We start from the raw sequence: 26,513 nt of genomic DNA, 5'->3' as shown, positions 1-26,513 counted from the left end.
CTTTCACAATTGTGTCAGAATCTTAAGTCAATTCTTCATGTTGCATATCTGCTTCGGGATTTCTATCGGTCAGCATTAGTGTGGCGACATATGATTTCAGTTATAACTATATCATTTCAGTGACAATTATATCATTAGATATATTTTTCAAAGGGTAAATAAACTTGGATTATGTTGATGTAACAAGTATGACTGCAAGTCCAATATTTTTGAAGTAATTAATGTTTTTGTTGATATTTATTGGTAAACCCGAAGCTGATTTATTGCGCAAAATTCCACTATTTTTGCCTGTAGGTCACACAAAAGCCTTTGTTACATCACAAATGGTTTTTACACATATATATATGTCATCATTCCGCACATTTTGGTACCAAATTTGTGTTTGTAGCACCAGTATTAACAAATATATGAGCCAAAATCTGTGGCGATTAAATCCATTTTTGCAGTCTGCAGTGGTACATATGTAAACGTGATTTTCAAAATGTTGTGCAATGATCTCAGGTTCACAACCATGATTTTCTAACTCCCCAAACATCCCTCTTCAAGAAAAAATAGGGTGTGACTTGTTCTACCTTGGGTAGGGGTATGCCACCCAAAACCTCATTTGGCCACTAGCCTATTTGTTCGACATGGACGGTAGACATGGACCGAGGAGTCAAAGAAGAACCACCTTTAGAGGCCATTTTCCCCCGCAGAGCAGGGGTTGGCCATTTTCGGGCACCATGGTCCGCTTTTTTTGAAGCAATGTTTTACAACCGGATGCCCTTCCGAGGAGTCAAAGGACTCCGAATAAACCACAGAGGTGCAATGAATGTGTCTGGTGTGTGCACGTGGTCAGGTCAAAGCATCCCTGGAAGCTAGGTCATGTGGATGGACAAAGTGGTTTTGGATGTGGGGGTCTCTCTCTTCCATAACATCCTTGCTTTTGGCTCTCTTTCTGTCGACTGAACCTGCCAGCGAAGAGGCTCGTCGCGCCCACAGGTACGACCGTCTTTAAATCCACCGGAAATGACTTGCAGATCATGCGTAAATTAAATATTACGGAGATGCATACATAAAGTCTGCCAAACCAATGCCTGGTGTTGGCTTAGTGGTTAGGGTGCCGGCTTGGGATCCTAGGATCCTGGGTTCGAATCCCGGTCGATCGCTGAATTAATGCCAGGAGGGTTGACTCAGCCTGTCATCCTTCCGAGGTCGGCAAATTGAGTACCAGCTTGCTGGGATGAATGATCCCGGGGTGTACCCCGGTTTAGAATAGGTACACCGTATCCCTGCGCATCATAAGAGGCGACTAAGGGTTGGCGTCAGGAAGAGCATCCGGCCATAAAAACAATGCCTCAAACAGGGAACCATGATTGTCATGGGGCCCGCAAGGCTAACCCCCACTCTAGCGGGGAAAATGGCCTTAAAAACGATCATTCATTCATTCATTCATACTTAAAGTGTACAGAAAATTGACGGTTGTGGCTTGCTTGGCCCATTTGATTAAGAAACAGGCATATTTAATGTCCAGTCCTTTTGAAGGACAAGCCAATGAAGAGCAACACATCCAATGCACAAAAATATACTCGCGCATCACTTTACCGTCACAATCACAGGAAAGCAAGGAGGCACCAAAATAAAAATGGATCGTTGAAAGCAACATCTCTCATATCTCTGTCACTAGATTGGGAATAAAACAGAACGCATGCTCTACAAGATATGAATGGAGCTCTAGAAGTAAATAGATAAGCAGGCAACTTCAACAAAAAGAGTCCTGAAGCTTTTGGCGAGTGAGATACGAGGTCATCAATCACAATGATCAAATACGGTTTTCAAAAGCTCTGCATCGTCATGATACGCCCCTTAATGCTCCCTCTAAATTTTAGCATCCTGTGTCCCATGCTTCCAGACTGTCGTAGAGCCGTTTCTGCAAGTCACTCTTCTTCATGGATATCAGCATTAACAGCAAAGTCCGGCGTCACTTTCTCATCAACTCTTCCTTCTACGCAAGTGGTTCGTCCACTCGTGGGCACCACTTTATGAGAACTGTTTAAATGCGTTTACTTGTGCTGGTTTTTTTTGTGTGTGTGTGTGTTTTCACCCCCTGTTTAAAAAAAAAAAAGTTTCACCTGTCTGTCCATTTGTGATGAACAAGATATCTCAAAAAGTTGTGGACGGATTCCGACGAAATTTAGCAGAGATGTAGCGTATGTGACGAGGACGAAATTATTTGATGTTGGTGAAGATCCGGATTCGAATCCGGCTACTGGAATTTTTTTAAGTGATTGATTAATTCACCATTGGGAGACAGGGCCAAAATGATACATAGCAGGATATCTCAAAAAGTTGTGGACGGATTTGGACGAAACTTGGCGGAGAGGTTGTATGTCTGACAAGGACAAATATATTCGATTTTGGTGAAGATCTGAATATGGATTCGGATATGAGAATTATTAAATTTTTAAGTGATTCTTCACCATTGGGAGATAGGGCCAAAAATTACACATAGCAGGATATCTCAAAAAGTTATGGATGTAGTTGGACGAAATTGTTTGGACAGGTTGTGTGTGTGACGAGGACGAATTGTTTCAATTTTGGTGAAGAATGTCTCTACATTATATAAATTCTGTATTGTGATTTTCTGGTCCTTTTATTTCGCCTCCCCCTTAATGCCTTTACCTGCATTGCGACGTCCTCTTCTATTTTGTATTATTGCTGACACTACCTCTACGTGCCAAAGGTTTTTGTTTTACACTACTCTTGCTGCCGTGGTGTTGCTCAGCTCTGCAGCTGCACCCACGTTGGTTTGCTTTAGTCTCGTACCAACCAGTCTGTCTTACTGCTGAGGACATAAAGTCCAAAATGGCCATACAAGACGTGTCGACGTAAACATTTTGCAAACCATTGCACACTGCCCCCTTATGGGTGGTGGTTCTGGCCTATTAAGATCAAAGGTACACGCACGCACTCGCACAGTGCGAGTGACGACAAACAAGCGCGAGCGGTAAATGTAAACACCTTTCTCAGCCTTGGCTTTCAAATGAACAGTCCTTGTGAGCTCAACAAAACGCATCACGAGTGCCGATTCTCAGCGACGTCAAACACCCCGAAGCACCAAGTTTGAGGTGCGCACGCAAAGTGCCCGGAACGAGTGCCAAGATCATTGGGTCGTTAAGTTTTCAAGGCAAAACCTTTGGTGAAAATGCTCACAGCGGGTCTGAAAACAGCATCAGTGGAATTAAAAAGCTGTTTACCGAATGCGCCACCTGCATGCAGGTGCTCCGCATTTGCATATTCGGGCATTTGCATATCATCCAGGCATGCCACGCCTCTCACCAACATGCAAGATTCAGTGAACACTGCTCGACTTTTCATTTCCACCTCGATTACAAAATCATAAAAGTCCAAAATGTTTCAGAATGCCTCAATCTAACTCACCCTGATCTTTCTTTACAGCAGTTGAATGATGATACTTCTTCTCAACCTTATCTTGCCTCATTCTCTCATCCAAGCATGATGTGGACAAATTAATCAATAGGAACTACCGAATTCTACATGATCAATATTATTTTGTTGTTTCCCCACATCAATCCTATTTTGCTACTACTCTCCTGCATCATTTATGTCCACCTGTTAATCAGCCATCGCATTGCTTATATCCTTCATTTCCATCTTCCGAACCTCACCCACACCGAGCCTTTCTTCCCTCCCACGAAACGCTCGGTTCCAAATCTGAACCGGCAATTCTGTCCGTCAACACTCAACAGTCAATTTTGCTCTTTTCCAGAGCCGCAGCAGTCTTCGCCAATGTTTTCCGCACTCGCATCGCTGTCAGACGAGCAGATGGATTATGGTACCAGCACTCCTTCATGAGCTTAGCCAGTGCGCTCAGTGTCTGCAGCACACAATACAGAACAATGCTAAATAGCAAGACAAGAGCAAGCAATCTTGGCTAAATATTTTGCTTTTAAACACAATTAAGGCAGAGGGTCAATAGACTGACAGACAGGAAGGGGATCGGGTGGACAAGGACAATCAGATGTACTGGATTAAGTCCGCGTAAGGGAGGACTGGGGCAGTGTGGGTAGGAATGGTGGAAGGGGTTACGGTAGCGAGAGCCGAAATGATAATCAGTTTTAGGAAGAGCACGAAGTGGTAATGTGCTGTGGAATTGAAGAATGAGAAAAAAGAGCAAGAGACTGGAGGAGATCCTTGAGAGAAAATGTAAAACTTGAGACTGTAGTTGACAATTTAGAACTTGATCCATCCACTTATTTACCTTTCATGCCGCGACTCCATGGCATTACAACCGTTACCTTCATCAATCTCAAGGTTCACCCTCTCTTTAACATCTCCAAACCATTTAATTGGTAATATTATAGCCAGTGACCCTAATATATAAGAGCCTGCTCTTCCTCGCCATTCTATTGGAAGATTATCTCTCTTCCTTCCTGAAATTGACTACATGATGGAGCAGAGCCTTTAGAATGGTGGCAGCCGATGCGATGCCAGCCAAACGGTCTCAGATTAATGACGATGCTGTTGATGTGCTTCTGGCAGAAACAGTAAACATAATCATTTTAGCCCTGTAAGATTTTCAATAGCATGCATCATCAATAGGAGACAGCTGATTATTAAAAACAAACAAAAAAAATAACAGTCAATAGGGTGCCCGCAGCATGCCACCTTCAATTGCAGTACAGTGAATGACGACCACTCTGCATCCACTGGGACAGAATTCCAAGATCTTCGATCGAAAGTATCCTCATCTGGAGACTGCATGCCAGAAGTACGGCAATGTGCGCTGCTTTAGCCCAGTCTACTCTGGCCTCTATCATCCATCTGGAAAGCTCCATTGACTCAAAGGCTCAAGCTGCATTTGTATGGAGCACCGATCACACCTGCCTGTATTCTGTTATAGATCCTAGACTTGGATACAAATAGCGAGGATTAATGCCCTTGTTAGTGGTTTTCATGAGAGCGGATCCTGAAAATCCCATGGCAGGATCACGTAACAAATGAAGGTCGCCATATAATCCAACTGAACGACTTTGCTGCCATTATCGACTGTGCCCAACTACGATGGTTTGGCCATCTATGACGTCACCGATGAAGATGCATCGTTCACACTCTTTGCAGACCCCTATACTGAATGCAAGTATCCGAGAGGTATACCGCACACCAGACGGAAAGACACCTTGACTCCATTTCTGCAGCACATCGGTTTGACTTGGGACGAGGCACAAAGGGTGGCACAACACAGGCTAACCTGGATATCCCTCATTACTGTGGATACGTTATGGCAGCGACATGCCAAATTAATATTTTTTTACTTTGAGACACCGTGGAATCTTTATCTTCCAACCTAAATGCAGGCGAGACAGGCTGTCTGTCCCGCATGTCCCGACATGCAGCACCCCCGGCTTGGTACTGCATCAGGGCGGTAGTTTTAAGCCGTTTCACCCAGGATATCTTTTTTGTTGGTTGTTTTTTTCATTGGCGAGTTTATTGGTTGTTTTGTTTTTGCGATTGTGGATTCTCAGCAGACTAAATCCCTCTGAGGCCGAGTTCCCTCATCCGAAGAAAAAATGAATGAATGAATGAATGATCGTTTTAAGGCCATTTTCCCCGCTAGAGCGGGGGTTAGCCTTGTGGGCCCCATGACAATCATGGTTCCCTGGTTGAGGCAATGTTTTTATGGCCGGATGCCCTTCCTGACGCCAACCCTTGGTCACACTCTTACGATGCGCAGGGATGAAATGAAAAGAAGAGACTGGAATGAAAATTCCTTGTCCTGCTTCCCACGGTGATTGGCATACTTCAATTGACGTGCTGTTGGTTGCATTGATTGTTCCACCTGTCTGCCGACGCAGATTGACACTAGCTTTCACGAGAAAGACTCGTTCTTCGGTCTGTCCGAGACTTCGTCCCCATCACCACCATAGCGATATAAAGAGGTTGGATCGTGTATGGCTGGATGTCTCATGATGACGTGAGAGAGGGGAACAAAAACAAATCTGGCTTGTATAATCAGCACAGGATTACAAAACCTAAAAACAAAGTGTTTTTTTTGTTTTTATATTTGTTATCCTTTGCAAAACCTAAACATACAACCTTTGTTTAAATTGTGAGCGACTCCAACTAAGACTCATCTCAATTGGACTGAACCACATCACCGACAGCAACTCATGTCGGAGAAGGCAATTGTCATTTCCTGTGGCGAAACTTTCACCCACACCTTTATCAAACGTTCCTACCCACGACCTCCTCGAGCTCTCAGAAAGCAAGCAGCAGACGAAGTATCTTACGCGAGGAAAGGATGAAGAAGAAACAGTCAATTGCCCGTTACAAGTTGTCCTCCCAAGCACGTGTCGTTACCCCCCACTTTGCTTTCCCTCCACGCTTCCGAAACGTACCGGGTCAGAGAACCATCGATTGGGGATGTTAGGTCTCTGCTGTTCCACACAGACAACTTTCTTCATGTCATCAAAGTTCGGGTCATTCGGGACACCGTCGTGGAAAGGTACACGATACTCCTCAGCAATACCTGTGCACACAATCACATCATTCCAAGATTCCAGAGTGAACTCTCCTTAGGATGTGCAATCCTCTGTCGCACCATATTTCCTCGTTAGAGGGTAACATGTTTTTCCAGAACTAAAAGACAACGTTTTGTGCTTGCAATAAATTGTCAACACCAGATTATAAATGGGAAAAAAACAAAAAAAAACAAATCAAGACTTCGAAGATGCAGCCATCCAATGCAAAGCAGCACAGTAATGTACTCGTATGTTGAAGGCCCTACAGTGTTTTAGTTACCCTCTCAGGCCTCTCCACTAGAAATTAGGCTGCCATGCTTGACGTACTTAGATGAGCAGTTAGCTCGACATGCTGCGTACCAGATTCAAACCTATCAACTCGTCACCTTAAAATAAATGTTCAAGATCCTGAAAGGATTATATATAGGAAGCAAAGATTTAGAATATGTTCCTTTTTATGATGTGAAGGCACGCACCATTGCTGAGGGTGCAGCGTGACACCTCCCATAGCACCAGGCCAAGGGCCCAGATATCGGCACGACGGTACGCGTCAAAGCAGTCCTGTTGCAAGCTTTCTTCTAGAACTTCAGGGGCCATGTAGCGCACGGTTCCAACACGTGGGTTCATTGCAACATCTAATCGGTCACCCTCTTGGGTGTGCATCACAGCAAGACCTGCAAATGGAAGTGGCAGAGAAGGGAAGAGCATTATTGGTTAAAACAAAAAATGCAGAATGGTCATCACATGGGGACAATCATGTTGGCACATACTCTTCAAAGAGCCATGAAGTGTTCATGACAGGTCGAGAAACATTTAAACACAGCATACTCGATTGAAATGGAAGGAATTTGTAATTTGTTCAGGGTGTCGGCGGTACTTCGCCTGCTCTTCACACAAGGCACCAGTGGATCTTTAACGTCCACCAACGATCAGTGTTAGCAGATGGGTCCTTCAGCTCAACGTCCTTCTGAGGGACGGCATGCTCATTGATGCCTCGGCCTGCAAACACCAGGTTGACAGTTTATGGCTGGGAGGGGGTTGAAACCCAAGCTCATCAACTCAAAGGTGAGTGCATGTACCTCTGAGCCATCATCCCAACCCATGACAGGAACAACTCAAATGGCACTCGGTAGAGCGCATACCTCCACCAGGTTAAACGGTTTACGTGATGTAGCCCATTGATAGGCCGGATCTGGATCCGGACTTCAACCAAAATCGAATCGGCTTACTGTTGTCACCTACCAAACTCATCCACCAGGTTTTATCATACCTGATCCATAACTTGTTGATACATCGTGCCATACATCATTTTTGGCCCTATCTCTCAATGGTGAAGAATCACGTAACATATTCCATTATCTGGATCTTCACCAAAATAAAATAAATTTGCCCTCGTCACACACCTAACCTGTTCACCAAGTTTCGGCTGAAGTAGTCCATAACTTTTTGAGATTGCTGCTCATAGATAGACAGACAGGAGTGAAAACATAACTTTCAGTGGTGGAGGTAACAAAAAAAACATCCAGAGGAACACTGCGGTATTTTTGTCCTTTCAGCATGACCAAAAGGTTTCTCTTGGTCTTAGATCAAACAAATCCCAAAAGAGTTGGTCATTAAACTAGCCTGGTGTTGGCTTAGCGGTTAGGGTGCCAGCTTAGGATCCTAGGATCCTGGGTTCGAATCCCGGTCGATCGCTAAATTAACACCAGGGGGGTTGACTCAGCCTGTCATCCTTTCGAGGTCGGCAAATTGAGTACCAGCTTGCTGGGATGAATGATCCCGGTGTGTACCCTGGTTTAGAATAGGTACACCGTATCCCTGCGCATCGTAAGAGGCGACCAAGGGTTGGCGTCAGGAAGGCCATCCGGCCATAAAAACATTGCCTCAAACAGGGAACCATGATTGTCATGGGGCCCGCAAGGCTAACCCCCGCTCTAGCGGGGAAAATGGCCTTAAAACGATCATTCATTCATTCATTCATTAAACTATATGATCGCAATATTTACCACAGTATCATTGCCAAATGCATGAAAATGAAAGAAAAATAGACAATTAAAATCAAATGAGCTCACAAATGAATGCACAAACTGGGAATAATACCCATTTTAGGCCAAAATGTGAAACGTCATCGTAATGGAGAACCGGTGAAGGAAAGTTTGCCCGCGAATACCGAGTGGAAGAATCCTGAGATGCACGGAGATCTTAAATGAACTAAAAAAACAACACAATAAAGTGGTGACTACACATTCTGCCATAATCTAGCCATACATACTGCCCCTTAGTGGTATGTGGTGGATGCAGCAGATGGATATCACTTCCCGTTTGGTTTTGATCAAATTTTATTGGTGCCACCTTGTGATTGGTGACAAGGATAACATGCTCTACTTAGAGCAATTCACAGGAGATTACAGCGAAGCAGGTTGTATTGCATCCTCAAGACAATAACGAGTATTGCTGCATACCAGGAAGCACATAGCTAGAATTTGGCCACAGTATACCAGCACACGATGGCCTACTTTTTCCAATCGGCACAGAGGTATATTTGGCTTCAACAAGCAAGTACTTGCACACAAAATATATAAAGGTAAACCAAGAAAACCATGTAATCACCAAGGTCAGCGATGCAGCAGGTGCCATTTGATCGTACGAGGATGTTTTTGGACTTGAGGTCACGGTGGGCGATGGCGGGCTTTCCACGTGTACCCAGCACCTCACTGTGCAAATGAACAAGGCCCGTAGCAGTGGAAAGCACAAAGCGCAAACAAGTTGAGATTTCAAGCGAACGATGTTGTAGCCAGTCGTAGAGCGAACCCGATTCATGGTACTGCGTGATAAGCCACAGTTGTGTACTGGAGTTCCGCGATGTCATATCTGAAGCTATGAAAGCTGCACGAGAATAACGGTCATGGTCAATATTTAGTTCAGAGCCGATAATGGAATCCAACAGTAAATATAACTCTAAAACGGGGGGAGGCTATTTGGAACATCATGCCGATGCCACATCATCACATTAACCTAAACAATTAGTTTATCAAATCCAAGGGTGTGAGGGGATGAACAAACATTAACAGCACGTTAATTCAATATATTAGTATATTGACTCCTAAGGAGAGGTGAAAGGAGGAGCAAGGGGAGGAGGGGGAATGGCAAACAGTGCGGTAAGCACAGGGCCATCACCAGGCTGATACACGCACGCATGGGTCAGTGCAAAAAGTAATGCCTCTTATTTTATTTCTCACCAAAGATAATTCCAATTACAACAAGAACAGAACTCGGTGGTGTGCATACATCCGCCAGGCTGTACAGTTTACGTTTCGTATTCCACTGATAGGGCGGATCTGCATCCGGACCTTAAACAAAATCGAATCGGCTTGTTCGGACAAACAGGATACATAATAACGCCACCGCAGGTGAACAGAGGTAATTGCAGGTAATATGAAAATATTAATTACAGGGAATATGCAAAAAAAAAATATATATATATCTTCAGTGTTAGTGTGAGAAATCTCTGAGGATATCCCGGAGACTCAATAGCTCAGTGGGCTGTCACCGCGTAAGTGATGAGATTCCTGGGTTTGAGTCCCGGGTTGAGTCAGAATTTTTTCACACTAGCCCCACGCAGGAATTTACTTCCTGTTTCTTAAATATATATGTGGTAAATATTAAGTTCTTTTTCCACAAAGCACTTTAATGAGCGCATCAGTCCGACTCTCGCTTTCCGGTGGCACTGCGGTTGCAAACCGGCCACTTTGAAGTTTGTCATCGATATTGGTTTGCCCGCTCTTGAAAAGTTTTAGCCAATGTCTGACGGTGCATGCATCAATGGTAGTCACCATACACATTCTTTAAATGCCCATTGGAGGAACCTCTTCTGCAGTAAAAAAAAAATTCAATAACTGTGCTCTGCTTCGTACGCACATATAGCAGTGCAGCCATTTTTAAAAGCATGGTGTGATGTTGTCACGTGACTGATCACAGTGCTGCTCAACTTAAAATGCATGGGAGATACAAACCTTTCATTGTGATCTCGCATTGCTTCCTGCAACGCTTTTCGACAACCCAAGAGGCATTACTTTTGTACCGACCTGTGTGTGTATATACACAGCTAACACACACACACACACACACACACACACACACACACACACACACACACACACACACACACACACACACACACACACACACACACACACACACACACACACACACACACACGCACGCACGCACGCACTTTATTTTTGGAATTTCTTTCCAGGGAGGGGTGAGGGTATGAAGAGGGTTTTTGGGGTGTGGAATGAACAAAAAATGACAACACATTCACCTTTTACCCTCTCAGACTTTACAACCTCGAAACACATAATACCATACCAAAGCTACCTACCAGTCCTGCCAATGTCCAAAGACCCTTCTATCACCAATACCTAATTCGAATTTCAAGCTAGCGAATGTTTCTGTTGCCACTACCTTTACAGGAAGGTCATTCCATGCATTAAATACCCCTACCTTACTACCATCCCAACTCTCCTCTTTAACTTTAGGTCGTGGCCCCTGTTCCTGTCACTGTCCATTCTGGTGAAGTCTATCCTTCATTATTTGCGAAAATCGAAGATTTTCAAGTATATTGGTTGGTCTTGTGCATTATTCTGTCTTTTTGTCTGTCTGTCTGTCTGTATATTTGTCTGTATGTCAGTCGCCTACAGGTCACAATTTTTTATGGCGTAGCCCATCGGGCAGAGCCGTCTAGAACAGTGTTTGTCGTCTGTATGCGTGTATGTATATATGTATGTACGACTGTACGTGCCCTCAAACGTGTATGTATATATGTCTGATTTCCTGTTTGGCATTTTCAACTGATTTTCATGAAACTTCACCAAATGGTAGAGTCGGTTATAAGCAAGAAGCCTATTGTGTTTGAGGTGAAAAGGTCAATAGGTCAACATAGGCCAAAAGGTCAACATCGGCCAGATTTCAAAAATCCTCAATTTTCCTCAGATTGACTTGAAATTTTAAGAGGATTTGCATATCTGGACATTTAATTCAACCACCAATTAATTTTTGAGGTCATCATATGTCAACAACAACGTTTAGGGATTTCGCAAGTATCGTGCTATGCACGACGACGTATTTCTTGTGATTGTTCAGTTTTAAGTAAATTTTAAAATAGCTGTGTAAAACTAGAATGGCACTCGTCTCACCAATTGTACAGCTCACCAAGGATGTTGTCATGCTGCAGAAGCACAGTGTTGTAAATCTCTGTTTCACGGCACCACGACTTCTCATCACGTGAAGAAAATATTTTTACAGCCACATTGGTACACTGCCAAACACCTCGCCGCACCTCGCCGTACCGCCCCTTACCTGTATCATTTAGGACACATGAGGAATATTTTCATTTTGAAAAAAAAAAAAAAAAAAAAAAATCAACATTACGAATCTAACAACAATCTTCTGCTTTGCAATGGCACTTTACAAGCAGTTTGTTTAAAACCTTTAGGTTTGCAGAGATTAAACCAACAGGGGCACAACTCTGGCATCACATTGCAGTGACTCATAGGAACAGTGCATAAACGAAAAATATTACCAATACATTCCATTAGCGTTATCTGGCGGGCAACGGTTCTCTGTACAAGGAACGGTAGACCTGATCCACTCCCCGACGTGCAAGAGTGATCCATTAGGTCCTTGGGGTGGTGGGGAGGAGGTTAAAAAAGACAATACCACATAATAATCATCAGATAAACATAGAGCATATGTATGTAAAACTAGAATGGCACTCGGGAGGGCACATACCAATTTACGTTTGGTATCCACTGATAGGCTGGATCTGCATCCGTATCTTAACCAAAATCGAATCCCTTGTTCTTGTCATCTACCCAACTCGCCCACATAGTTTTGTCATAACCGTCCAAAACTTTTTGAGCCATCATGCTATATATCGTTTTTGGCCTATTTCTCAACAGTGAAGAATCACTTTTTAAAGTTCTAGTTTCCAGATCCTGATCTTCACCAAAATCGAATCGATTAGTCCTTGTCACACACCCAACCTGTCCACCAAGTTTCATCCAAATCCGTCCATAACAATTTGAGATATCCTGCTTGCAGACAGACAGATAAACAGAGGTGAAAACATAACCTCCGTCCACCTTTGGTGGTGGAGGTAAAGATGGATGGATGACTCAAATAAAAGGTATGTGACTCAAGCAGTGTGCTCCCAATGGCGAGTGGTTCCAAAGTGGCAGAACCAGAGATATTATATTATGACTGCGATGAATGAACACAAAGTTTATCCATGTTTGCACTTACAAGGTGTGACAATGGAGTTCCAGATCAACATCTACTTCAACACATTTAGTGTAATCGAGGAAAATCCGATTCTTTTAGCCAAAGAGTTTACAAAAACTGACAAGGAAATGGAAACTGAGTGTTGATACATCTGTTACACTGGATTTGGACCTCTGATTGGCAGGAAAGAAATTAATTTTGCAATTATTACCTCCGCCACCAAAGGTGGATGGAGGTTATGTTTTCACCCCTGTCTGTCTGTCTGTCTGTTTCTTTGTCTGTCCGTTTGTGAACAAGATATCTCAAAAAGTTGTGGACGGATTCAGACGAAATTTGGCAGAGATGTAGCGTATGTCACAAGGACGAAATGATTAGATTTTGGTGAAGATCCGGATTCAGATCCGGCTACTATAAAATTTTTAAGTGATTCTTCACCATTGGGAGATAGGACCAAAAACGATACATAGCAGGATATCTCAAAAAGTTGTGGCAGGATTTGGACAAAACTTGTTGGACAGGTTGTGTGTGTGTCAAGGAAGAATCGATTCAATTTTGGTGAATAATGTTTCTACATTATATAAATTCTGTATTGTGATTTTCTGGTCTACTCTGAGATACAAAACGTAAATTGTTCACCAGGCGGAGGTATGCTCTCTACTCAGTGCTGTTCTAGTTGTTGTTGTTTCATCTTTCGTAACCAAAAATGGCCCTTCACATTTGACTCGTGAACACCTGTATACGCGAATTTGTTTAAACTGTACGAACTACTGCCAACACAGCATGCATTGCAACCTGATGTCGAGGTATACGAGAAAACATCAGAACAATCGCCACCAGCGGTTTGGGCAGGAATTTGTAGTTTGTCCAGAGTTAACGCGCCGACTTTCGCGAAAGACATCGTGAGATATTTAAGGTCCCACCAACTAGCAGATGGGACACCCAGCTTAATGTCCATCAGAGTCGACACTTTGTAATGCAACACCCTGCTTGTGAAGAACAGTTTATAGTCAGATCAGGAATCGAACCCACACCTGGCAGCTCAAAGGTAACTGTGCAACCACTGCACCCTCTTGGTGGGAGTCAATTGTACCGTACTCTTAAATCAACAACATAGTAATTCGGCCCAACAGCATCAGACCGCAAACTACTGCAGGAAATGATCACTGTTGTTTCCCCCAATCAGCATCTCTCTCCCACAACCCCCTTTTAAAATCAAGCCACCTCTCCTATTCAATGACCCACACAACTCACCTCCAATGTGCCATCCCCCATGTTGGAAGCAACCAGGCCCTCAGTGACAGCAGCTCTTTCCACATCTTGCCCCAATGCAACACCACCCCAGGCTCTGTTCTTGCCAACCGCTTTGTGAAGAACAAGCACAGCAATCGCCACACCACACAGCAACAAGCATGGCCCAGCAACAAGCACCACCAACATCCAGGGCCTGAAGCTCGTTTCGCCATCTGCCAGATAACGCAATTCCATGGGTGGTTTAGCGGCGTGAGCGTGATCAGAGCAATGAATTTTCTCCTGAAAAGTAGTATTGGGGATGTATTTCTAAAATTACAATCATCATCACAAACCATGCTCTATACGGAACATCGGTTCTGCCGAAACAGTTTCTTGACTAGGGTTACAATCCTGAGCGGGTAGCTCCTCCAACGAAGGAAACTCAGCTGAGAGAACAGGACTTTGGAATTTGCTCAGGGTATCGGTGATGGCTCAACTACTCTTCACGTAGGACTCCGTGGGATGTATAACATCCAAAAGCTAATGCCGGCAGACGGGACACCAGTGTTTAAAGACCATCCGAGGGACGGCACACACATTGATGAATCACCTTGCCTATGAAACACCAGGATGACAGTTTATAGCCGAGTTGGGATTTAAACATAGGCCAAACAGCTCAGAGTTGAATGTCCATGCCGCTAGACCATCCTGCCAGCCCCTCTAAAATTATCTGTACTTTAAATCAAACCATGCAACTATGCATGTACAGACTTGGCATTTAATATGGAATATTTTTTTTGTGGGGGTGAACTTACTTTTCAAGATGACTTAGAACCAAAAGTTCATTGGAATCATGTTGAAATTATTCTAGGTCTGGTTAATGTGACCTTTAAAAGAAACAAAAACCACATTTGACATTTCAAAGCAAATAAATTGATCCTTGAAAGTGATGTAAACTGATATCGAACTCAATTCACGGACAGTACTGTGTTAAACTTCTGTACGTTTTCCAGAAGTATCTCTTTATTTTGCACATTAGCCAAAAATTTTTTTTAACAAAAACAAAAGTTAAATTACGACTGGGATTACGGACAGTAAAATGAGAGTTCAGTACTTCGTGTAACCCCCACGAGCATTCAGGAGAGCACGTACACGTTGAGGCATGCTGTTCACGAGATTTGCCAAGGTTTGGACAGGAATCGCTTGCCATGCAGTGACAACAGCCTGCTGTAATTCACGCACAGAGGTGGGCTGCTGGTCCAAGTTGTTGATTTGACGCGTTGATTCTGCCCACAAGTTCTCTATCGGATTCATATCCGGGGACATGGCAGGCCACTCCATATGCTCTACACCACGGTCAGCAATAAAGTGTTGGATCATGCGAGCACGACGAGGCCGTGCATTGTCATCTTGGAAGACAAAGTTTCCTCGAAAGGCTGCACGAGCAAATGGAAGCAATGTTTCTTCCAGAATGGCCCTGTACGTGAACTGGTTCAGGTTTCCATTCAGAACAACCAGGTCAGTTTTGCCACCTGCATGAAAAGCAGCCCAAACGGTCACCCCACCACCTCCAGCTTGGACTCTTGGCACGATACAATCTTCATTGTAGGCTTCATGCACTTGTCTGCGCACTCAGACGCGGCCATCTTGACGATAGACCAGAAATCTAGACTCGTCACTGAAGGTCACGTGATTCCAGTGTCCTGGCTGCCATTGATGGTGCTCTCTGGCCCCCTGCAATCGGCGGTGTTGTCTGGTCAGGCGTGGGTTTCTCAGGGGACGCTTGGCCTGATAACATGCTTGAACCAGTCATTGGTTGACTAGCCTTCTGGATACAGGCACATTTGTCAGTTGCTGCCACTCAGCCCTAAGCCGATTGGCTGACTTGGTACAGCCATTGCGGACTAACCGGTGCAGCTGGCGATCATCCCTCCTTGTGGTTCTGCGGGGACGTCCTGGCCTCATTGTTTCATATATTGGATATATCATATATTGGAGCAGGGACACCCCTCTGAGCATTTAGTTTCAGGATCTTTGACACCTGACCTTGAGTGATGCCATAGTTGCCATACTGCCGAACAATAGCACACCGTTTCATGCCGGAATTTCGTAAAGCCACCACTCCATGACAAACAGCATTGTCGAGTTGACGGACCATCTCCAGAGGAAGCGGCAATAACTTTTGTAGACGTGCAGCTGCAGCAGTTGTTTTCCACTAATACAGAACGCAACAACCATTATATACCCGATTGTGAAGCCAATCGTCAAATGTACCTGTCCGTACATTTTGTCACACCACCTGTGATATAATCCTGTTATTGACTTCTTGCTGTGAAAGACATTCAGTGACATGGTTCTTTTAACAAAGAAATCACCAAAGCGTAAAAGAAACTCACCAGATTGATATACTGAGTTCAGAAAGTAAACCCAAGTCAAGAAAAAAAAATATTCCATATTAAATGCCAAGTCTGTATAAACAATACAACAACAACAACATGCATTTTAAGGCCATTTTCCCTGCAAGAGCAGGGGATAGCCTTGTGGTCCCCATGACAATCTTCTCCATTTTGCCCTATTTTCTGCATCTCTCCTTGTTAACCCCCTTGCCCACATTTCTTCTTCCACCATCTTTAGCCAAGTCTTTCTCGGTCTTCCCCGTCCTCTACTTCCTTCTACATTAATTTCCATCACTCTTCTCAACCAGTCACTTTCATCCTTCCTCAACACATGACCAAACCATCTCAACCTGTTCCTCTTCACAGCATCAATCACAGGCAATATTCCCATCATCTTTCGCAATTCATCATTTGTCTTCCTCTCTCTCAACGATACTCTGCACATCCATCGAACCATTCGCATTTCCACCCTTTCCAGCCTTCGTTGCTGCTCTACGTTCATTACCCATGTCTCGCTCCCATAAATCATAACACTTCTCACACATGCAGCATACACCTTTCCCTTCAGCTTCAGCAGCACTCTCCTCCTCATCAGCACGCTACTCAGTTCCCGAAACTTCTTCCATGCACATCTCACTCGAGCAACCGTTGCCGAGTCTGATCCACCTTCTCCTTCTCCATTCAGCATTCAGCATGGTAGCAAAATGTTTTCACACCTTCCAGCTTCACGCCGTCTCCAAGATCCAACTCAACATTTCCTCCATCTGCAGCTCCCTCTGTGCACACCTTACATTTGAATGTAGCTGCCACACTGGTAAATGACCCTCTCAGACCACTACATTTTTGATGAACCCACTCAGTGCACATAGTACATTGAATGGAGTTCACTCCGACACCCTTCATACACACAGCACACGGCCACTTCCCAGTTCTTTCCACCTCACCACATGCTTTACCACTTGCCATCACCTTCGTCTTTCCGATATTCACCTTCAGACCTTTTGTCTCCATACATTCCTTCCACTTGTTCATCTTTTCCTTCAGTCCATCCATACTTTCCGCAATCAACACCAGATCATCTGCATTCAACAACTCCCACGGTAAACCCTCCTTTACGTTCTGAGCCAGCACCTCCATCACAGCTACAAATAGTAGTGGACTTAGTACCGACCCCTGATGCACTCCCACCTTCACCTCAAACTCACCACTGTTCCCATCCTTCGTCCTTACAGCTGTGCGTGCTCTTTTGTACATTGCCATCACCACTCTGATCAACCATTCCTCCACTCCTAACTTCCTCAATGCCCATGTCAATACTTTGCGTGGAACCCTATCGAATGCTTTCTCCAGATCAACAAACCCAAAAAACAACTTCTTCCTCTTCTCCATGTACTTCTCCTGCAACTGCCTCACAATGAAAAGCGCATCTGTCGTTCCTCTTCCTGGCATCAATCCAAACTGCATTTCGTCGATCTTCACTTTCTTCCTTATCCTCCTCTCCAACACCCTTTCCAATACCTTCATTCCATGCTCCAATAACTTTATCGCTCTGTACGAGCCACACTCCAGAGGGTCACTTTTCCCCTTGTATAGAGGGACGAGGGTACTCAGTTCCCAATCCACTGGAATGCGGCCTTCTTTCACCACCAGATTACAGATCTCTGTCATTCTCTTCACACCCCAACTTCCTGCTGCCTTCAACATATCTCCCACAACTCCCGTCGGCCCTCCCGCTTTTCCACTCTTCATTGCTTTTATCGCTTCCTCAACTTCCTTCTCAGTTATCTTCTCTGCCGGTCCTAAAACTGGGTTACTCTCTATGTTGCCATCCCATTCATTCTCTGTATTCAACAGCATTTCCATATATCTTTTCCATCTTCCTTTAATTCCATCTGGGTCGACAACGATTTGTCCCACTTCATCCTTCAAGCAACTCACCCCCATCACATCACACCTCTCTTTCGCTATGTGCTTTGCAATCCTGAATACTGCTTTCTGACCCTCTTCCGAATCCAAGCGTTCTCCGAACATTTTCCTCCATGCCTCCTGTGCCTTTGCTACCTCTTTCTTTGCAGCCTTCCTGGCTGCCTTATAACTTTCATGCTCTGCTGTTTCTGCTCCCGTACCCTTCGCCTTCTGCCACTTCTTGAACTTCTTCCTCTTCTCGTCAATCCTCTTTCCAACTTCATCATCCCACCACCATGTTTCCGAGTGCCTCGGTGGTCCTTTTGTCCATCCACATACCTCACCAACGGCTCCCAACAGACTAGCTTTCATTGACATCCAACCACTTTCAAGCTCAACCACATCATCCTCTACCCTACTCAGCCTCTCTTTTAATGCCTCCCTTACTGTCACCTCTTTCAACCTCCACACCTTCATTCTTGGTTGGTACTTCACCCGCCGAGCTCTCCTCGCACCTTTCACCCTTATGTCGCAGACAACCAAGTGGTGCTGTGAAACAGCCTCCTCCCCCGGGATCACCTTTGTGTCCCGGAGGTGCCCCCTATCTCGCCTACGCACCATCAAGTCGTCAACGGTTGTCGTCGACCCACCTGACGTGTATGTAACAAGCTTATTATCCTCTTTCTGGAACTGAGTATTACAAATCAACAAATCGGCTCCATCAGCAAACTCCAAAATCCTTTCACCTTCTCCATTTTTCACACCATATCCGTAACCCCCATGAACTCCGTCAAAACCATCCATACTCCTTCCCACATGTCCATTTAGGTCTCCGCCTACCACAACAACTTCGGCTTCATCGCTTCGACCAACCTGCGGAGCATATCCCGAGATGACGTTCACCAAGAGCTTTCAAATCATCATTTTCACCATCATCAACCTATCACTCACTCTAGTCACACTCACCACACTGTCTACAAACTCCTCAGAAAACAGGACACCAACACCATTCATGCCCTCCGGGCACCCTTGCCACACAAACTTGTATTTCTGTCCCTGCCTACCCTTCACCATTCTCACACCACTTCCCTTCCATCTCGTCTCTTGCACACAACATATGTCCACTCTTCTTCTGACCAATACTTCCACCACTTCTCCTGATCTCCCTGTCATTGTCCCTACATTCCATGTCCCAAACCTCAGAAACCGATCTCCACTTCGGGCTGCACCCTGCCCATATGTACTTGTAATTGTCATGGTTCTCTTTTTGAGGCAATGTTTTTATGGCCGGATGCCCTTCCTGACGCCAACCCTTAGTCGTCTCTTATGACACGCAGGGATACGGTGTACCTATCCTGACCAGGGTACACACTGGGAAATGTTTAAAACATCTGGGGGGGGGGGGGGGGAGGGGAGGGGGGGAGGGGAGGGGCGGCGTCAGCATCACGGCTGCGGTTTAAACATATTCCAACAATATCCAAACAGAACCATGAAAACCATGAAAAACAATCTGGGAAAAGTCTCCAAGCGAGAACGTGGATTTGAGAAAGAAGGAGCAGAGGCGGAAGAAAACGAGCTACAGGGGGTGGGGCACAAGTCGAGACGAGGAGGAGAGCGTACAAGCACGTGTCCGGGAGGAGAGAAAGAATCAATATAGAATTATTTGTCTAGGGAGGTGAGGTGAGGGGGAGAAAATAAAATAAAAGAAACAAGCAATACAGTGAAGGAAAGAACCCAAATCGACAAAACACCGACGGGGGGGAGGGAAGCCCCAAGTTACCAGGCCGCGCACGAGGTACGACCCAGAAAACGATTAATTACACACAAGTTTGTACGAATTACAAACCAATACCAACCAGAAACACACAATAACACGTACACAGCAAAATAACCAGTGGAAATTTGACAAAGACAAGAATGGGAAAACACTTAAACTTCGATGCCGTGGAGAGCTCGAAGTACGCTTCACTCGCCCGAGGAACCGGAAGTCGGAAACCTAAGTCTGTATAAACAATAATGCAATATTTTTGAAAGGGAAGTTAGGCATCCCATCAAAATTGAACTTTATAAGTATAACGTCGATAAAGCACAAAGCAAGCCTGAATTATAGAACGATAGCTGCAACTACATCCCACTCACCAATGCCGTCACGCAAATATCAATCAAGCAATCGATGAAAACTAAAACAAAGGATTCCAGACTCAGGACAGATCAAACATCCCAGGTACACCAATCAATAACCTTATCGAGAGGATATCTCCTCACTTGATTAAAACAGGTGTCAAAGGTCCCTGAAAATTTCACATCTCCTCCGATACGATACGTTGTACATCCCTTAATCTTTTGCTGGGGTCACGCTACATGGCCTACGTCATTCTAGTTTAACGTGAAACTCTTCCTTGATTTTGAGAATACTATTTGTCAAAGTTTCCCCAAATCACAACCCATTTCACAGCATCTCCATGTCCGTCACCCGATCCGTACCATCCTCCAGCACGACTGTCAGATTCTGGTTGCATAGGTGTCCCACACAACAGCGCACCACCAGAAGGTGAGAGGGTGAAGTGCGACATATCATGCCACTTTGTTCCGCATCACGCAGGCAGCCAAACTTCTGGATAACTCGATCCTGTTCCAGGACGGCGGTTGCGAAACAGCTCAAGCCACGGCAGTGATTCTTGTTTCCACAAGTCCCAGCGCAGACACATTCGTACACCTGGGGAGGCTGCTCCGCTTTTGTCTCTGGCTCTGGTGAAATCAGTTCCGGCTCTAGACAAACAAATAGCACACCCGAAGCATGAGAAGAGCACTCTTGCATGAAAATAATAATTAATATACATGTTATTGACTTCCATCACAAAATTGTATGTGAATTGTCAAGGTCAGGCAAGCCAGCTCCTATCCAAATCCAAGTTAATCTGGCTTAGCGGGTGAATGGGGAACACATTATAGTAGTTTATTATTCATTGTGCATGGTCGCACAGGCGTATGTAGTTACTGTAACGAGACAGTGTCAAATGAAGTGTTTTGAAAGCTCTTGTCCTCCCCTGCCTAAGTGTTTGTGTCTATATCCAGTCTTTCCCCTCCATACATTCTGAAATAATCCCAGTGTAATCTGTTTACTTGTATTTTTCCATTTCGCCACAGCAGGGGCAAAGTGTGCTAAAAGTCACAGCGAGTGGGGACCAGAAGAGCCTGGTAACTTTCTGTCCCACTCAAGGACCCAACAACAACTCGTGATCATAAAATTACCGGCTCTCTCAACCCTCTCCCTCCCCAGTTTTCCCACCAGAGCAAGCCAGCAAAGTCACCTGGTGGCCTAACTCACCATAGGACATAATCTATGGAAGCTCCACCATGCCCAATGTGACCTAATAAAAAGGCATACATGGCTCAGATAGCACACGTCCTGGTGGAGAGAGCTTGGTACTTGCGAAAGAGACAGAGGGTCCCATGAGTTCCTCGAGCCCCGTGACAATGCTGTGGCTCGTCAGTGCCTCCGTGCTGCCTCATGATTCCTGCCCACCGCTATGGTTCCTGGTGTTGCTGTGGCATCTCTCCCTCCGTGGTACCAAACAGCTTTGTGGGCTCATGCAGCCTCGTGGACAAGTTTCTCTTAAACGTCTTTAATCTCTGTCCCGTCATCCTCCTGCTGAGTCATGTGTTTTTTTTCCCCGGATGAGTGAGATCATCAAGATTAAATAAGTAAGCCGATTGATTACCATGATTACAGTGGGTGCGTTGCACATTTATTTTAATTCAGTTTCAGTTCTGTATTGTTGCTTGCGGGCAAATGCTCTTCTTCTTCCCCACCACATTTTCCTGTATAATAAATTCCCCTTGTTAATGAGAACCTGTGCTGTGGCCATTGAAAGGAAGTGGAGTACACCTACAGTGCCTTCAGAAAGTATTCACACCCCTGGACTTTTTCACAATTTTTGAGTTACAGCCTGAATTTAAAATGGATTAAATTGAGATTTTTTTGTCAATGATCTCCACATAATACCCCATAAAGTCAAAGTGGATATTTTATTTCTTATTTTTTTTAGAAACGTCCAAAACAAAATAATTAATCCGGTCCATGCATGTCTGAGAAATTGTTGGGGACATGCTTAAGTAACAAAACGAGTGCCAGTCGGCCATCTTGGATCTTATCTGGAAAATAAACTTCCGCACATATGTAGGCCATCATTCATTATCTGTGTGCCAAGTTTGAACAACAATGGTAAATGCATGTCCGAGAAATGGTTGACGATGTGTTCAACAAAGGGTTTTTAACAACTAAAATGGCCGCTAATCGGCCATCTTTAATCACAGAGCGAAACAAAATGATTTGCATATGTATACCATCATGTATTGTCTTTGTGCTAAGTATGAACAAAATCTGTCTATACATCTCTGAGATATGGTTGCAGACACATGCACGGATGGACAAAACCCAATCCATAAGTTCCCGTTTCAGACAAAGTCCAACGGGGGCTAAATATCTAAGGTTAGGCATTGAATTTGTTTGCAAAAATGTTCATTTTCTCAAATCACAAGACGATGTCCTACCTTGGACGGTTGAAGCCGGCCATATGGAGAGGAGCAGCATCATAAGCAAAGTCAAAACTGCATTACTCTCCATGCCCAGAAGGCCCACCTGCGAACAAACAGCTTATCAGCAAACAAATACAAATAAAAGCCACATTCACCTGAAACTTTTGTTTAAAATACAGGGGTCATTACATTACATTTGAATTTAAAATACAGGGCTCATGCAGTAGCTATATAACAGAGGATATCAGGAGAAGGAGAAATTAACTGACATCACAAACAAGTAGTTGAGAGGATGGCGGAACGGAATGTGGAAAATGAGAAAATTGGGGTCAGGGAGTCAGTGAGAGTAGAAGAGGTAGGGGTGGGTGTGGGAGAAAGCAGTTGATGATGGATACTGTCGCGTCCCTGGCGATTAAGATATGCCGGATTAAGATATGTACTGGTACTCAATTTGGCGACCTCGGAAGGATGACAGGCTGAATCAACCCCCCTGGCGTTAATTCAGCGATTGACCGGGATTCAAACCCAGGATCCTAGGATCCCAAGCCGGCACCTGAACCGCTAAGCCAACACCAGGCTTTAACCAGAAGTGACAAGAAGGGCATCAAATGGATTAGACAGAAAAAAAAAAATCCTTGAGATTCTAGTCAGGAATAAAATAACTGGAATAAAATTTGGGCTGAACATATGGCGCAAGAATAGTGGACAACTGAAGGATAATAAGAAATACAACTAAGCAAACAATAGAACACCGTGGAAGAAGCAGAGGTAGGTAGAACAAAGATCAGATGGAGATATGAAATGGACACATTCAAATGAGTACAAGGGCCTCAAATTGCATCAAATGGACCATGTCTTCATCGTGCAGTGCAGTTCAATGTACAATCACGATATCTGGTAAAGTAGAAAGACAAAATGTGACTTTCAAAATGACGTAATTCTTCCCAGAACGCTCACCGCGCATGCGCAGAAACCCTTAACAACAGTCATCGGGGCAGGAAACTTATATCGTGTGTCCGAGATTAGGATTGTTACTTAAGATGGCTCACATAGCTTCTGAAATAAGCCTTAGATACTACGAAAAGTACCTGATAGAAAGGGATGTGCATCTGCACAATGAAAGATTTGGTGAACTTTCAGGTCAAATCGGCAAAAACGTTTATACCTTGCAGGTCGTACTGCAACAACTCCGACGATGTGGGCCCGTGCCAGGCCTGTGCACGGTACGTTCTACACGTGCTCCCAGATCATCCCTGTTAGCGAGTGGACTTTGAACCTTGTGGGGTTACATGTGGACATGGCGGGCATTGCGATTTATTTAATGGACATCTACAATTAGAAATACGATGCAGTCATTCCAAAGATTGAGGTAGACTTCCCAGAGGGAGACACTACATTCCACTCTTTCGTCTAAATGCTGAAATAATGTTAACAAGAATGACCGCACTGTGGTCACAATCTGCGACAAAATCCGGTATCTTAACAAAATCCGGATAAATCAAAATCTGCGATGAAACCCGGACCTATTTGGAAACACGCATTGAAAGCACTGTTGAAAGATGAACAGCGTGATTGGGAAACACATTTAATGCGCTATTAACAGATTAACTCGACATCTCTCATTTATGTCAGCCTTCCCACGGTTATATCAGAACAAGCTGATTTGTCACACGGTTACAGATTGCTTAACCCCAATATAGGGTCATTCTAAAATTACGTAATGCTATTTTTTAGGGAGGCGAATACCGTGCATGATGACAGGCTTGACTACCTACACCTTACTAATTCTCATTTGACATCGATTGGATTTTCGGGGTACGTCATCATGAGCAAGACTTGATCCAAACAGGAAATGGAAATCTGACGCAACAAACCCGTTGTGTATAATCAGCAGGGGCCTACAGCCACAGGCCTGGTGTCTTACACCCAAGAGAAAACCAAGACGGTGGCGATATTATTTTGTCTGGGTGCTATGCTATAGTGGATTGAGTCAAGTGACAAATGTGGGTGGAGTCAAGCGACAAATGTGGGTGGAGTCAAGCGACAAATGTGGGTGGAGTCAGGTGACAAATGTGGGTGGAGTCCGGCAGCTCTCCGACCAATGGGTGCACATTTCAAAAATCGAACGCAAAAACAACCACAATAATAGCAACAACCACGCAGAGCTCTTGTAGACCTGCAACATGATGCAGGTAAAAAGACTATTTGAATTACAGATTTCACACCAGCAATGGCAGGTTATGGACAGTATTTTAATATTCCGAATGAAAGCCATTTTCGACTGCAAATATGGGGAACAACAACAACAACAACAACAACATGCATTTTAAAGGCCATTTTCCCTACTAGAGCGGGGGTTAGCCTTGCGGTAGAGATAAATTTGCGGGGAACAAATAGAGATAAAAGTAGTTTGTACTCAGATATCCTCCCAGAATACTCCTCGATCTTTCAAAGTGTAAATGTGAGTTTCATAAAGAATATTTTCAAATTTATCCCATAATGCCGTGCGCGCCGCCATGTTGGTTATATTCGCTTCCCTGGCAACGACATCATCAGTAGCTCTAGCTCTACAATCGATCACATTCACCACGTTATTTCTGACTTGCTGCAATGGATGGTTACGCTAAGTATTTGGCCTAGTTTACCTTGCCAACCAATATAGCGCCAGCGCATTGCATCATGGGTACTGAAGCTCCTCTATTGGAATCTGCTTGATGCGGTCACGTGACTGACACCATTTTAGGTTTTTTTTTTTGTTTTTTTTTAACTTTCCTTTGAAGTATCTCGAGTGACGTAGTTATTGATTTATTAAACCGATTTCAGGCAAATACAACAATTCGGGCCGAAGGTCCAAACGGCAAAGTTGCCTTAATGAATAATGTGTGAATAGCAAATAGCATTGGGATAAACTTTTTTTTATTATCGTCCACCTCGAGAATTGTTACTCGTATAAACATCGAGTACACGAACACAATCTCGAATTATTTTTAAAAAAAAAAATTCCCTGTATTCGAGGTAAACAAAGGTGGAGCGGTGCGTGGGCAACGAGTGCGCCGATGTCCAGCCAACACTAGTCGAGGATCGGTGATTCCGAGCGCCTCCATGGGCGAGTTAGGCCACAGGCCAGCAAGTCACGTACAGTCACAAAACCGACCGTGCGAGGTCACAAAGAGCGATTGAAACCATCGAACCGAGCACACGGTCCGAGACCGTCGCGGTCGCAGGCGATTTGTCCATTGGACAACCCAAACCCGCGGCGATGGAATGGACGACGGCTTACCGGGCGCGGTGCCTCGGAGGGAATCTGCCTTCTGAGGAGATTCCCTTTGGTGCAGAGTCGATCGCCTCGTTCAGCTCTCCCTGTGCGAGCTCATCGGAATTCCTTGAACCGTTCGTGCTCCTCGGTCCACTGTATCTCAGGCAGTAGGCGAGTCAGATAGGGCGGCAAACGAACGGCACCAGAGCGGATCGCGCCGAGGCTTCTCACCGACACCAACTACCTTTACTAAAACTTCGACAACAGATGGAAAGGACACAATAAAGGAAGAAAACCTGGCCGTTTGGGAATAGGAGAAGAGGCCATTCGGCCCACCAAGGCTGCTTCATATCCACATCTCACGTCACTCGCTTTGTTAAT

The 26,513-nt window shown here is 44.6% G+C and overlaps 1 protein-coding gene across 1 annotated transcript; it reads right to left on the bottom strand.

Moving 5' to 3' along the window:
• Window positions 1–1,461: 1,461 nt before the first annotated feature.
• On the bottom strand, window positions 1,462–26,513 carry LOC137434297 (activin receptor type-1). The gene is made up of 10 exons (XM_068127184.2): window positions 26,157–26,513; window positions 22,892–22,979; window positions 20,822–21,106; window positions 14,058–14,269; window positions 12,106–12,205; window positions 11,736–11,882; window positions 9,132–9,407; window positions 6,998–7,195; window positions 6,399–6,529; window positions 1,462–3,877 (listed from the first exon to the last, which is right to left on the bottom strand). Exons 2-10 carry the CDS (start codon window positions 22,962–22,964, stop codon window positions 3,743–3,745), a joined length of 1,557 nt encoding a protein of 518 aa, XP_067983285.2. The 5' UTR covers window positions 22,965–22,979; window positions 26,157–26,513; the 3' UTR covers window positions 1,462–3,742.

The sequence above is a fragment of the Myxine glutinosa genome, chromosome 10, assembly GCF_964187855.1.
Source record: "Myxine glutinosa chromosome 10, kmMyxGlut1.1, whole genome shotgun sequence".
NCBI lineage: Eukaryota > Metazoa > Chordata > Myxini > Myxiniformes > Myxinidae > Myxine > Myxine glutinosa.
Note: the sequence above shows the minus strand (reverse complement) of the source record. Positions and strands in the feature narration are given on the sequence as shown.